The sequence below is a fragment of the Neolamprologus multifasciatus genome, chromosome 11, assembly GCF_963576455.1.
Source record: "Neolamprologus multifasciatus chromosome 11, fNeoMul1.2, whole genome shotgun sequence".
Lineage (NCBI taxonomy): Eukaryota > Metazoa > Chordata > Actinopteri > Cichliformes > Cichlidae > Neolamprologus > Neolamprologus multifasciatus.
In genome coordinates, this window is record NC_140449.1 from 1,017,361 (window position 1) to 1,032,114 (window position 14,754).

General features: G+C 39.5%; 1 protein-coding gene across 15 annotated transcripts in view; it reads right to left on the reverse strand.

Annotated features, from left to right (window-relative positions):
* adgrb1a (adhesion G protein-coupled receptor B1a) overlaps positions 1-14,754 on the reverse strand; it is a 192,402-nt gene that overhangs the window by 143,952 nt on the left and 33,696 nt on the right. For all 15 annotated transcript variants that reach the window (XM_085176673.1, XM_085176681.1, XM_085176674.1 and 12 more), the window contains exon 2: positions 1-904. In XM_085176673.1, the coding sequence (XP_085032799.1) occupies positions 1-736 (736 nt within the window). In that variant the 5' untranslated portion in view covers positions 737-904. The remainder of the gene's footprint in view (positions 905-14,754) is intronic.

Genomic DNA, 14,754 nt, shown 5'->3' on the forward strand with positions numbered 1-14,754 from the left:
CATTTATCTCAACATCTTTTCCACTCTCTTTCACACTGGGTAAACAGTTTTCAAGATAAACTCCATTGTGATAGCAGCTATCACCCTCACTCAGTAGGGGTGGCTGGTCCCAGCATAAACATGGAGTCTGCATGATGCCACAGGGTCTGTTGGATGTACTGGAGGTTAAACAGTCCTCAAGCCACTGGCACAGCATCTGACAGGCTGCCATGCTAGGGTTGCGCTTCCCCACCACCAGATACTCTGTCTTGAAATCTCCATTTCCCTCTGTGATTGCCATACCAGCCCTAGGATGTCCTTTCCTCATTTGTAGGAACTGTTTCCCAGCCTCCAGGAAGGCCACAGGCGCAGATGTGTCACAAAGCCTCACAACTTCATCAAAACTCTCCATGCCCAGGTAGGTGCGTGTAGTCTCCAGGAAGGAATCATACTGGAATGTGCGAAGCTGCTGCGCCATACAGTGCTGAGTGGGTTTAGTCACTTTGATGAAGATTGTGTAGCGTCGTGGATCGGGGTTCTGTAGGGTCCAGGAGCAAGGCACGGCGGGAAACACTGAAGAAGACAGGAAAAAGCCAAAAAAGCGGCTTTGGACTACTGTGGAACACAAATCAGACTCTGGGCCAGAGGGGGCTGCATGACAACAACCCCTCATCAGCAGAAAAAGGGCAATGTGCAAGAATAGCACTGGGAGTGGCCACCTTGCCTGGCCAGGAACCAGGAGAAGAATGCTTGTCATGGTGTGTGGATGGATAGAAGGAGACACCTCTCTCTGACTGTGGATGAGTCAACTTCCAGCACAGTGTGGTGAGGAAAGAAGAAGGAAGAGGAGGGGGAGTATAGATTCTTTCAAAAACGCAGTAACTGGCCCATGGCTGCGTCAGTCAACCCTGAGAGTCACAGGAACCTGCAAAAAGAGAAAAGACAAGATATAAATCTGATCACACAATGGTACTGGATTATATGTATTCTGTTTATCTGCATGATGAGTAAATCTCACTCAGCTATTATTGTTTATGCTGCAAAATGAGAACGACTGTGGTGACTCGGGCTCTGTAGAGAAACAAGAAGACGAACAGCAGCAGATGGAAGGAGGGAAGCTGTGATTTAGTTTAAGTTTTTCTTCATTATGTGAGTTCAAATTGGTCTCCTCCTGAGAGACAACTGTTTTCCTCACATGTCTGCTCCCATATTTCATCCGGCAGCACATTAATTTGTCCAATTATAAGACTATTAATTACAAAAAAGGCAACACCTGCAGTCATTCATTAATCCACTTTATCAGGGCCCAGCAACAGACACAAATGCTATGATCACTACTTGTACTTGTGTTTGCTTATTAAAGCCAGAACAATTACCTTATGTATTGCTGTCTGAGACACTTTGGAGTGTATTTCACTTTTGACCCATTTCTTCTTTTAAACTCTTCTCTCTCTCTCTCTCTCTCTCTCTCTTTTACATTATATGAAGGACTGCGTTTCACTGAGTAGCTTTGCTGCTTTTAGTAGTTAAAGATCAGTACTATCATATTGAAATGCTGTGATGTGGAAAACAGCTTTAGAATGGTAAACAGCATCATTCAAATTTACATTGCTTTATTCCTCTTGTAGTGAAAATTAAATCGTTTCAGCTGAGTGAACAAATTAACTTCAAATGGGTGCTTTATAGGAAATTGTTGAATCCATTGTTTAAGGTGTTCTATGAAAAACAAAAGGCAGAATGTTCAAGGGAGATCTGAACAAAGAAACAACACAATAACGTGAAGACTTGACGAAAACAGGTTCAACTGATAGAAGTTTGAAGAAAGTGATAGAAATGTGTTCGGCAACCTTCAAGTGTAAGTTGCAAAAACGTTCATATACATTTCACGGTATTTTGTATTCTAGTAGTCAAAAGGAAAGCAGTTGCTGTTTGTCATAAACCCCCAGACTGACCCAGTTGTCAGCAAATATTCAAAATTTTATTATAAAAATTATAAAAAGAAAAGGCAACACTATTGGCAATTGTCTGCTTTCTGAAACACAATGAATATAAACCTATTGTGGTATTTTTGTGGCTATAGTTTGGATCCTTTTCTTACATTTTATTTTGCCTCTATATCACCAAAGTGGATTTTAAATCAAATGTCAATATGCAATTAAACAGCAAAGCTTCAACTTTAATTCAAGGGGTTTAACAAAAGGCATGTCTTAAGGGTTTTGGAATTAAAGCTATTTTTAAAGATGGTCCTCCATTTTCAGAGCTTCAACAGTAACTGGACAAATGAACATCGATTTGCATGTAAGGATTGGTTTAAATGGATGAAAATCCTTGGCAATGACTGCCTGAAGTCTGGAAATCACGGACATCACCAAATGCTGTTTCCTCCCTTGAAATGTTCTGCCAGGTCCTTACTGAAGCCGCTTTTAGTTGCTGCTGCTGCTTGTTTTTGGGTTTCAGTTTTGTCATCAGTAACTGAAATGCACACTACGCTCGACTGAGATCGTGTGACTGAGAAACTCTTGGGTTGCTTTTGTAGTTTTCTTTGGGTCGTAATCCATTTGCACTATAAAATGCCATCTGATTTGTCTGAACTTCAGCAGAAAGTGTAACCCTGTACACTTCAGAATTTATCCCACTACTTCTATCAGCAGTTGCATAGCACTGTTCCATTGGCAGCCATGAATGCCCATAAGATTACCTGTTAAACATGGTGGAGGTAATGTGTAATGCTTTGACTCAATATGTGTTCTTTTCCTTCTCCATACTTTTCTCTATCATTCTGGCACAAGTGCATCTTGGTTTTATCTGTTCAAACATTTTATTTCTAAGCTGGGTGACTCCGTTCAGATGTTTTGTGCCAAAATCTGCGCTGGCCCTGGTGTTCTGCGCCTTGTCTGGATGCATACATAGCAGTTGCAAAATCACAGACTTAAGATAATGAGACTGATGCAGAGTGTGAAAAAAATGTATTTTAAAAGCCAAATAATACCAAAATAAAGAACATTATTAAAACCAATTTCTCAGATGTAAATTCAAACAACAACAAGGTAAATATGGCACAACTGGATCTCTGTCGTGGACCTCAACATGGATTTCACATAGAGAGATCCTGACAGCAATTTTGTTTAGTGTAGCCAAGGAAACTAGCACAATGTGAAACCTGTGCCTGATTAATCAAAATGACCTGTGTGTGTCTGTGTTTGTCTATAGGGAGGCTTGAAGTGGGATAGCATTGAAGATACAGTGAGCTGTTGGGACTCAATAAAGATGAGCTATTATAACAAATGAAACACAATCTAAACAGAAAATTTAGAAAGCGCTCTGTAGTGTCTCTACAGAATGGAGTTTCATTTCCAAGCAATGTTAATTAAGCAAACCATAATCAAACTATACAGCTGGCATTGTCAAACAAGAGCATTTTTTCTTTGACGATAAAAATGAAGCCACTCCAAACAGCTTTGGAACTTCACAGATCTCAGATCACTGTAGTAAATACATGATGAAGATGATGATTTGTACAGAAGAAAAATAAATGCTTTTATATTTCATGGTGTATTTTAAATGCTTTGCGTAGCAACTTTATAGCTGCCCATTAAATTAGGAGAGATACCATGAGCTGATTTAACCACACAAAATGACCACACATAGCATATGAACACCCTTAAAAGCTTTATGTTGGTAATCATTGTTCATCCGTGGCTACTGCAATCTGTATTCTTGGATTGTCACTCATGACATACCGGACTTTCCTACATTTGTCAGCATTCCTTTGAACAGAACATTTGAGATAAGTTTTTTCAAAGTTGAGTTCAACGGTGTAAATTAAAAAAAAAAAACCCTCTGATATGGCAAAATATCAATCTTTAAAATTACTGAAGATTTACTATTAGTAATTGGGGTTCTTTTTTAACCTTTTTATGGATGTTAAAAGCTTTATAACTAAATGGTGCTCCTCTGGTGCAGTGATTCTTCTAGTCTCCTTTCATCTTGCCATTGCTCACACCTTGTCCTGTTTCACCTTGTTTTTTCCCATCTCAGCCTGGTGGCTCTCTAATTTCACCAACCTCTTTCACTAGACAAACCTGACATGAGTGAATTAAATCAACGTTTAATGGAGAATAAAGACCTGGTATTGACAGCTCCACCTCTTCTTTCTCCAACCCCTCTTTCACCCACACATATTTCCAACTCCTGCTGCTCTTAACTTGCGATGAACAAATCTTATTACCCAATGCACAGCTGCCTGTTCATGTCAAAACTCCCCTCATTACTAGGGATGGGTATTGATAAGATTTTCACGATTCCGATTCCATTTTCGATCCTGTTTAACGATTTGATTCTTTATCGATTCTCTTATTGATTAGTTTTAAAAAACACTAAGGTCGATTAGCTTAGAACTTTGTTTTATATCTTCTCTTTGAACAAGATAGAAATTTAGGAGTAACATGGCCTTACAAACCCAACAGTGAGATCTTAAGAGATCCAGCCTACGGCTCTTCAATGGGGTGTCACAAGGTCCCCAGGAAAAAAAATGTAAATGTAAAATAATAAAATAAATATTCTTCTGTAGCAATAACAAAGTATAACATAAATTATTCTGTAGCAATTACACAAGAATATCCAGTAATGTCCCTGCCTACAATTAAACACATTCACTTACTGAAAATCATCTGCTGTGGCAAATGGGTGCAAGCCTTTGACCACAAACTGAGTCACTGCTCGGTGACATTCGTCTATCCTGCCTGAAAGGAGACGCTAACGGTAGACTGCAGTGAGAACTGCCAGCATCTGAGCCAGACTCTGTCTGTCTCTCTCATCATGGTCACCTAAATGCACAGTAATGGCAGGTTTTGTAATAAGGCAGAACGCGCTAACATAATATGCACTGTTAGTTGCACTGTTAGTTATTATTTACCTGCTGCATTAACGGGAGAGGACATGCAAACGATTGAGATTCACGAGTCCGGAGCAAATTAAAAACATGACATTCATTTAAGGTCATCGCGTGTTTTGTGAGCAAATGCTTTTGCATATTCGTAGTGTTTCCTCCCTTCAATGAAATATCTACTTTGCAAATATTGCAAGTTGCCCAGTTGTCATCCGTTCTTGTAAAGTATAATCAAACTTTTGAGCCGCCATGTTTTCTGCCAGTTAAATGACGCTCTGCAACATGGGGATGTCATTCGGGGCGACTGGAATCAATAAGGGAATCGTTTGCAAAAACCCCAGCACTGGCACACACACAGACCCCATACTGTCACACATCGATCTTTGTGTTTGAAAAACTTGCAGACCCAGAGCAGCTATTAACACACTTTCAACTACTGCTGTAAAGAAGAATAAGATATGGCAGTGAAAGAAATCAGAGTTAAAGATTAATCTCATTGTTTCCTGTCAATTAATCAATACACCCCTTTGAATCTCTTCTTTTACATGCTGCATTGTGGACAGGGAGTGTTTTATCTTCCCACAGAATAACAGAACAAGATACGGACACTGGTTTTCTTAGGCATTCTCTAAATTCGCAAACTTTAGCAATGGTGTCACAGAAAATGGAGTATTTAAATAATTTATGTATTTTTAAAGCTTGTTTCTTCGTTTGGTAGAAGTAATAATACAGTCAATGAAAAGTGGTCCAGTGTGTAATGGTTAAGCCCATTTTCCTTCTTATGTCTTATGTATGAGCATGAAAAGCACACAGATATGGCAGAATAGAACCAAAACATAAAGATTCATGACTTGACATGATATTCAAATCTACAGTGGTGTGAAAAGTGTTTGCCCGCTTCCTGCATCCTATTTGTTGTATGTTCGTCACACTTAAATGTTCAGATCATTACATTAACTGTGGTGTATTACATCTTTGAAAAGCTGAGTTTAATTTCTCTAGCCACACCCAGGTCTGATTACTGCCACACCTGTTCTCTATCAAGAACTCACTTAAAAGGACGCGCCTGACAATGTGGAGTAGACCAAAAGACCCTCAAAAATCAGACATCATGGTGTGGCCCAAGGAAATTCAGGAACAAATGAGAAACAAAGTCATTGCAATCAGCTGGTCTGGAAAAGGTTATAAAGCCATTTCTAAAGCTGTGGGACTCCAGCGAACCACAGTGACAGCCATTATCCACAAATGGTGAAAACATGGAAAAGTGATGAACCTTCCCAGGAGAGTTCAGCTGACCAAATTTACTCCAATAGCGCAGTGACGACTCATTCAAGATGTCACAAAGCCCCAGAACAACATGCCAAAGACTGCAGACCTCACTTGCCTCAGTTAAGGTTCATGACATCGTCATAAGAAAGAGAGAAAGAGCAAAAAATGGCCTGCATGCCAAAGTTCCAAGACCAAAATCACTGCTCAGCAAAAGGAACATAAAGGCTCATCTCAGTTTTTCCAAAAACATCATGATGATCCCCAAGAATTTCGGAAAAATACTTTATTGCGAGACAAACGTTTACACACAGCATTTCAGAAAATAAGTGTCCAGCTATCTGTTTGTGACCTCAAGAAAAACAAAATGAAGGACTTTGATGTGGCTTAGTCAATGTTCTGACCTGAATCCGATTGAGAAGCTGTGGCATGACCTTAAAAAGGCGGTTCATGCTCGAACCTCCCTTACAACAATTCTGGAAAGATGAGTGGGCCAAAATTCCTCCACAGAGCTGTAAAACACTCACTGCCAGTTATTGCAAGTGCTTGACTGCAGTTCTTGCTGCTAAAGGTGGCCCAACTAGTTATTAGGTTTAGGACGCAATCACTTTTTCACACAGGGCTATGTGGGTTTGGATTTATTTCCCCTTAATAATAGACACCCTCATTTAGAAACTGCATCTTGTTTGTGTTATCTTTTTCTAATATTTAAATTAGAGGGTTACATACAAAAAAAAATTGGGAAGGGGCCAAACTGTTTTTCACACCACTGTATGTCTATTGGACAGATGTAAAACATTTGGGTGATTCTTCAGTCTTTTATTAGTGTTTTATTTTTATTTATTGTCTGATGTTATTTTGACTGTTTTTTATGTCTTTGTATCTGTCTGTCTACCACATTTAACAGGACCAGTCATTTGTCATTACTTGTCTAACACATAAATCTTAGGCTTGTCCTCAGATATGTGAAGCTCCAAAAATGATTAAAAGTAAACGGGACTTTTTATATACACCTTATGTAGTGTATATATATAGCCCTAAATTACCAATATTGGTAATAATGATAATCATATTTTTATGTATCGTCTCTCTTTTATGTAATGGTTATTCTACCAGTATGTGCAAGCTGTAAGATAATTAAAAAGGTTAAATTATATTTTTAATCCTACAATATAAATATGGTTGTTATCTATAATTTTAAAATGTAGTGTTTTACAAAAAGCCCCAGAAAAAAACATCAAAGCATATTGTTGTTTTGTTATTAAGATGCCAATTGCTGGTCGCCAGTTTAGCTCACTGGGACGAGCAGATGACCACATACCACTTTGTATAAAGCATCTGGCCTGGTTTCAATCTGATGCCCCCCGGCTTTTCTGTCACTCTTCACTGCACTCTGTAATAAATCTGATAAAGACCAACAAAGTAAAGGTACCAGGTACAGATAATTACTTGCATTCCTGAACAGAAAAATTACTTGTTTAAAAGTCAGTAATGGTTGAATGTTGTGCTAGATTAATTTCTGACTTCCACTCAGCAGTCCAATATGCCGGTTTAAATTTGGGTATTAAAAAAAAGTCAAGTCATGTTGCCTAATAAATAACAATATAATTTTAGTTTTAGGGTTTTGACCTATTTAGAAATTACTTGTCTTTTATTGTTTTTATGACAGGTGGTCTAATAAATTTGTTAAGCACTGTATGCTGACCTTAACACTTTGAAACTTTACTGTCGTATTATGACAGAAAAGCCCCTCTAACAGCACATTTTCTAATTATTCACAGTTTCTGTTTAATATCTTGGCTTCTGGAGGTAATTTTTTGCCATCAGCATCAAACTCCCACCAAATCTGGCAGATATTTCAATTCACAGTGAAAGCTGCCAGTTCTTTAAGTGACACTCATATGTTTAGCAAATGCCCAAAGGAACACTGAAGGATTTATTTCCTTTTTTTTTTTTCACTTTTCCAAAAACAGAAGTTGCAAATTGATGACAATGCCTGTACAAGTATAGATTCAGTCCTGTACACCGCTAAAAGAGTATATCTGTGTTCAGAGCAAAAAATGCTTTACTGGGTACAGAATTTAGTATTCTGTAGTGTGGAATTATTCATTCCTTTCAGCCTGTGGCTAGCACAGCAAGCAATTAAAAGAACAAAGTTGTTGCATTAGCCAGGAACCTAGGAGCATGAATCCATGTAAACATGCCCAACAGGCTGACTCTGTGAGCGAGTCAGAACAATGGCTCAATCAAAGGGAAGCCACAGTCCCTCAGACAGAAATGCATAGAGACAGAGAGAATGATGGAGACAGACAAAGAGAGCACTGATGAGAAAATGATAGAGTCGCGTGGAGCATCAGTTCTCACATCAGCAGCACAGGGATTACAGGCTGATTAGCAGAGTACCTCTGGGACCTGCTGCCACACTGCCATTTAAACTACAAGGCAGAAAGCCACTGGCAGCTTTCCTCTTCTCTGTAGCAAAAATTGAGTAAAATTGCTCTTCTGTGTCAGCAAATTCTTTCACATGCAAAATATGTCAGCAGGGACAACATTTCTCTGTCTTTATTTGGTGGATACAAATCACCAAGGCTGTTCATTTCATGTATACAAGGCTCTTGTGAGCAATCACACACAGAAGAAATGGGGAAGGTGGGAATCATAGAAAGGTAAGGCTAAAACAAGATGCTGAGGAGTCACCTACAGTAAAGCAACTAGGGAAAATCCAAAATGAATTCAAACTTGTGCACCCAGTTACTGTTTTTTAAGCCATTAAAGATCTATGCTCTACAATCATTCTATCACAGAAAAAGGATAGAAATCATAGAAATGAAAGAAATCATTAAACGCCTAAAACTGCCTTCATGCACATGATGAGCACAACTGTGCATACATGAGAGGCAGTTTGTTCCGTGGTTAGACTTCCCTGACTGATACATTGTGAAGTCACGGGGTTGCAAAGAGATACTCTCCAGTAGCTACACTCATTTTGTGTAGTCAGTGGAGAGTGTGACGGTCTGTTTCCCAGATGAAGTGTCTGCCTAGAAGATAGTACTTCAATGACTCCACAGTCCATATCATTGGAAGACACTCCACTTTCTAGAGTGGAATATCTTTACTCTCTGTCCCACAGCTTTCTTCTGAAGAAAATAACTTAAATGTCTTCCTCCATCCACCTCCTACAGCAGTACCGTCCCTATGCCCACTCCAGAGGCATCTGTCTGGATCAATAATGTATACTTTATTGATCCACGTGGGGAATTCCTCTCTGCATTTAACCCATTCACTCAGTGAAGCAGTGGGCAGCCATTGGGCGCCAGGGGAGCAGTATGTAGGGACGGTACTTTGCTCAGGGATACCTCAGGGCAGCCGTTCAGTCGATTCGGACCTTTCGATCATGGGGCCACCACTCTACCTACTGAGCTATCCCTGTCCCTGAAAGGCCTTGTGAAATCCAGAGTGTGAAGAACTGAGTTGCCTGGGATGGCTGACTTCAGCTCAATGGAAACCCTGTCACGCATTCGTTAAGTCAGTGAGGGCTGTTGCCGTCTTTGCAAAGTGAGTGAAATTGTACAGAAACATACACCTCCCTGTATGTGTTAGGGACTGGATAATCATGGATAGCGGAAAATGGAAAGCGGAGGAACGCTTTCCTCAGCTGAGTTTTGACTTGATACTCCACCAGCTTTTTTGCCGGTAGGGTGAAGTGAGCCACATGCTCTGCCCAGGTCTGGCTAGCTACCACCACGTCATCAAAGTACACTGCAGAAAACTCTTGTTTAGGTCAAGAGTGGTGATAAATTGCTTCTCCCATTGGATAGGAATCTGACTTGGAGACAGAGTTGAGATATCTTTAGTCAATGCAGAACCTCAGTGAGCCATCTACACCATAATTCGGTTGATGCTTCAAGTATCTGAATTGCCAACAGTAGGTCAATCTCCTTGTTTAGCTGTGGCAACAGGCATTCAGAAATTCTGTAGAACTTTGTGCAGGGTAGAGTTTTGCCCCTCGGGGAGACTTCAACAGAGTTATAAAAGTAACTTTTCTTATAACAATAGTGGATCAAGGTCTTATATCTTCCTACTGGGAAGGCTGGGCATGAGTAAGAGTTACTGAATCTTGCTCTGCTTTGCTTGTAGGAAATAATTATTTTCCCTGTACTTCATACTTTAATTAAAATACTTGATGGGTTTTTCTTTCTTCCCATCAGATATGTAATATTATTTGACATTACCAAGGCATTTTGGTACTCTGTAAGGCCCAGCCCATTTGGCCAGCAGCTTGCTGTCACTTGCATTGAGCAACAACAACACCTGCTGTCCTGGTTGGAAAGCCATTCCTTTGGCATTCTTGTTGTACCAGGTTTTCTGAGCTACTTTCATGTTCTGCTGTGCCAGTGTGGTCATTTTCTCCAGTCTGTCATTTGTTTTCTGCACATAAGCCACAATATCCTCTCCATCTGCTCCTGGATGTTCTTATAATAAAAAGATAGCTCTTTCAGTGGGTCCCCTCTGAGCTCTCGTGGTAACCAAACTTGAAACTGCAAATTCTGAGTGTATCTACAGACTCATTTCCTAATTTGAAGCAGCATTCAGATCTCCTTGATTTTCAATGTGTATCAGTGGAATCCTACCATATAACACTGTAGGAAAATCTAGACCTAAAACAGGGCAGCTTGTTTGCTAAACCCACTGACAAGAGGAATGTCTGGCTACCTAGAGTCAAACAAACATCGGCCATGGAGTAATCCTTCTCATCACCACGGAAACAGCTTAGCCCTTTATAACTGGAACCCGTGTCTAAGAGTGTTTTCTTATGCTGGTCATTTACTAGTACAGGTGCTATGGTTACAGGTTCTGAGGACTGAATACAAAAGGGATGCCTTTCTCGGTGTAGTTCCCAGGCAGTCTAAGAAGCTTGGAAAGTGTCTGGACTTCTTCGAGTTTCTTAAAGATGTTTCACCTGACATCTGAGAAGCTTCTTCAGTTCTAAGAGCAATTGGTGGAGAGTCCCTGATTTTTAAGTCCCCAAGAGGGTCATGGACACAGATGGCTTCTTTCACTGTGAGAAATCCATACATGGATTCTTCCAATGTATCTGTCTATCTTTGAACAGAGGGGGTGGCTTGCGACACCAACTGTCTGGGATCTATAATCCACTTTTGAAATCTCTTCCCAGATGCCTTAATGCCCACTTACATCTTGGGTCATTTGACCTCAGTATGTCACATGATAGGGTGGGGCAAGGTCTCACAATGGGTTCTGATTGTGACCCACACCCGTTTCCATGCCTTGGCTCATGTGATTAGACAGAGGATCTATAGGGGTTCCACAACCCTCTTAGGGACACTCCCAATAGAGCTTAAAAATCTGGGACTCTTCACCTATTGCTCTTAGAACTGAAGAAGCTTCTCAAATGAGAGGTGAAATGTCTTCAAGGAACTTAAAGAAGTCCAGACGCTTTTCTTTCCAAGCTTCTTAGACTACAATGACCCGGATGGCTGAAAACCTTCAAGACATAGAATGTTATAATGAGTATGACTTACTTGATTGCAGTAGTAACACCTGACGTCTGATTCTGAGAAAACTTGTACAAGTTTATCTTTCAAATCTTTAATCTCTCAAATTCATCATTCATAAATATTCATTTTTGTTCCTACAGCTACTAACTCCTGCTGACTCCAAACCACTTAATTCATCTGCAGCTCATTTAGATAGTGTTATCCAGCCAGAAATTGCAATGCACAAAATTGTTATTGAAAAATCTATTTTGTTTTATAGGAATGTATTTTTCATGCCATTGAGAAGTTTTAACTTTGAAGTGAACAGAAATAAAAGAGGTGTAATAACATTCAAACAATTACATATCTTAACTCAGGATGAAGGAAACAGTTTTACCTTTAAGGATTTAAAGCACAATTTAACAAATGCAGTGTTGCAGGAAGAAAGAAGTTTGAATGTGTACCATAGTAACAGTAAAATTATACAGCTGTGCCATAGTTAACTACAAAGAATACCCCAAATCTGTAAGGTTTAAAGCTTGCATTTACAACAGCAGATCATGCAGAAAGTTTGAGTGCATTTAAAAGCATTATTGATGGCTGAAGTACACTTGTATATTATACTATAAATGTATAGTATTCAGTAACATTTTGTGGATCCTTCATTGCACATCTCTTTTGCATGACATCTGTCTTCAATCTGCCCATTTTCTGCACTTCCACAATACATTCCTGTCCTTAGCTATGAAAGTTAATAGACGAATAAGCTAGGGGAGAACTCAACAAACTGCTGCTGTTTCTGTGCAGCTGCACCCTGACGACTGCTATAACAAAACCTGCGACATCTTCTGAGGCTCCAAAATTAAACAGATAATCATCTGTCTCTGTTGATGAATGTGTTTACTGCGGTAAATGTCAAAACCTTTCTAATAAGCAGAGGAAAGATATGTCACACACACACACACACACACACACACACACACACACACACACACACACACACACACACACACACACACTCGTTCACCATCATTCAGGTGCATGTTTCATTTCAGCTCCCGCAGAGCTCAACAGAATGTTTTACAGTTAAGGCGGGGTATGTTTAATTGATAAAAAGTGGTGTAGAATATAGTCACTGTGCAGGCAGTACTGGATTGCAAAAAAGGGATAAACAATTAATGAAACGATGTGCATATATGCTTATCATACTGGCATTGCGTGCACTGTTTTGTTCAACATTCTAGAAATTCTGCTATGCAACCTGTTTGTCTTTTTTTTCTACTAAGAATGGGGCTAAAGGGACAGCCTGCAGTGGCACCAGTTCTCCTGAAAATGTGCATGAAAAGGACTTTGTCCTGCTTTAGATTGCATTGCATTAACACCATTACCACAGCATTTAATCTTGTGCTTTGGTGCTGTCGACATGCTGTTATGTGGCTGCAGCATCTCCTAATAGGTGTTTATGAAGGCAGAAGCTCTACAAATAAATTAGAACTTGCATTAGCCAACTTTTAAGTGGTCTGGTGTGTTATTTACTTCTGACAGAAATTTATGACTCTCCTGTGTGTGTGTGTGTTTCATGCAAGAACAGTAAAACTGCATTCAGCAAGAACCCGCGGAATAAAATAAAAGCTAATATCTCTTTCCGCTGGCTTCTGTTATGCAAATATATTGTGGAAATTTACTGAAATATATTGTAGTATGATCTCAGTAGTTGTTTTAAAATAAGGAAAAGAGGATACAACAATTTTGAAAATAAGGCTAGAGTTTGGGTATATCCACTATCTCTCTTCACATGTCCAAATGATCTCATCCTCATTCTCTTCAGTGTGTACCTCCACCTCTCCGGGCTTTCTTTAACCTACTCCCTGCTCTAACTACAGGTCACTGTAATGTCCGGAAGCATCTCAGCCAATAGAGAGACCTGCCTGACCTCATCAGTCAACCTGTCCAATACCATTACAAACAAAAAGGGTCTCAGCGCAGATCTCTGATTCAATCCTACCCCTATCCTAATGAACCCATACTGCACACCTCACGTCTTTGTCCTCATGCATGTTCTGCACCAGCTTCACATCACATTCCTGACTTCCTCATGCAGTCCAGTTGACACCATTTTAATTTTTTTTTACCAACCTTTGATTTGAAGATTTACATTACATTATTTAAAGAAAGGTTTTAGATGTGAATCTAGCTCTAAACAAGTTACTGGTAACCTGGCAAAACTAATGGGAACCAAAGTGCAAGTTAGTGACAATCCTATAAGACGTCTGTGTTGTTGAGAAATATCTTGTTCCAAACTGAGGCATTCAATAGACAGACCAGCTGAGTAAACTGACAGCGATCCTCATGCCAGGCTGTCAATGTCAGTCAGACGTCATAATGTAGAGTACAGACATTAAACAGATGTCAGTATTGTTCATAACACTGTAACACTTAACAAAGCATGAGGCTAATATAACAGGTTTAATATTAGATTTACTTTACAGACTGTTTGTACTGTAGGTGTTGAATGCTGCTCTGTCCTTGAATGTGAAATGAAATAAGGAGACAAAGAGAAGAGACAACTAGCAGTTATTCCAAAAACACAAGACAGTGGCTGTGTTGTTCATCCAGAGTTAAACACAGATTTAATTGGATTTTACAGAGACGAGACTTTATGACATGTGTAACCCCAGATTACACTCTTGTAACATATAGAGCAAACAGCATCAGTGTTTTTTAAGCAAATTAATGGGTTTAAAATGATAACTGATCCTCAGCTTTGCTGGGATTCTCTCATAGCTGCAGTCACAGTGGTGCTCTGCCCACAGCCAGAAGAGAAAGCAATGCAAGATTAGAGACATGATGCATGTGACTGTTATCTCTTACTCCTAATACCCATACTCAGTAGGGATGTTACTGATGGCAATGTGATGGTCCTTTTTTCAACTAGCACCATAAGTCTCTGTATAATGGTTGCTTTGTTCTACAACATAATCGCATTAATATGAAAGGCAATTGCTTTGGATAGCAAGCCAGATTGCATTGAAATGAAAATGAGTTAATCAGAAAAGCTATGTGTTTGCACAAAGTGAAAGGGATTAAAACTGAAAGAGAACATCATATGCAACTCACTTCTTT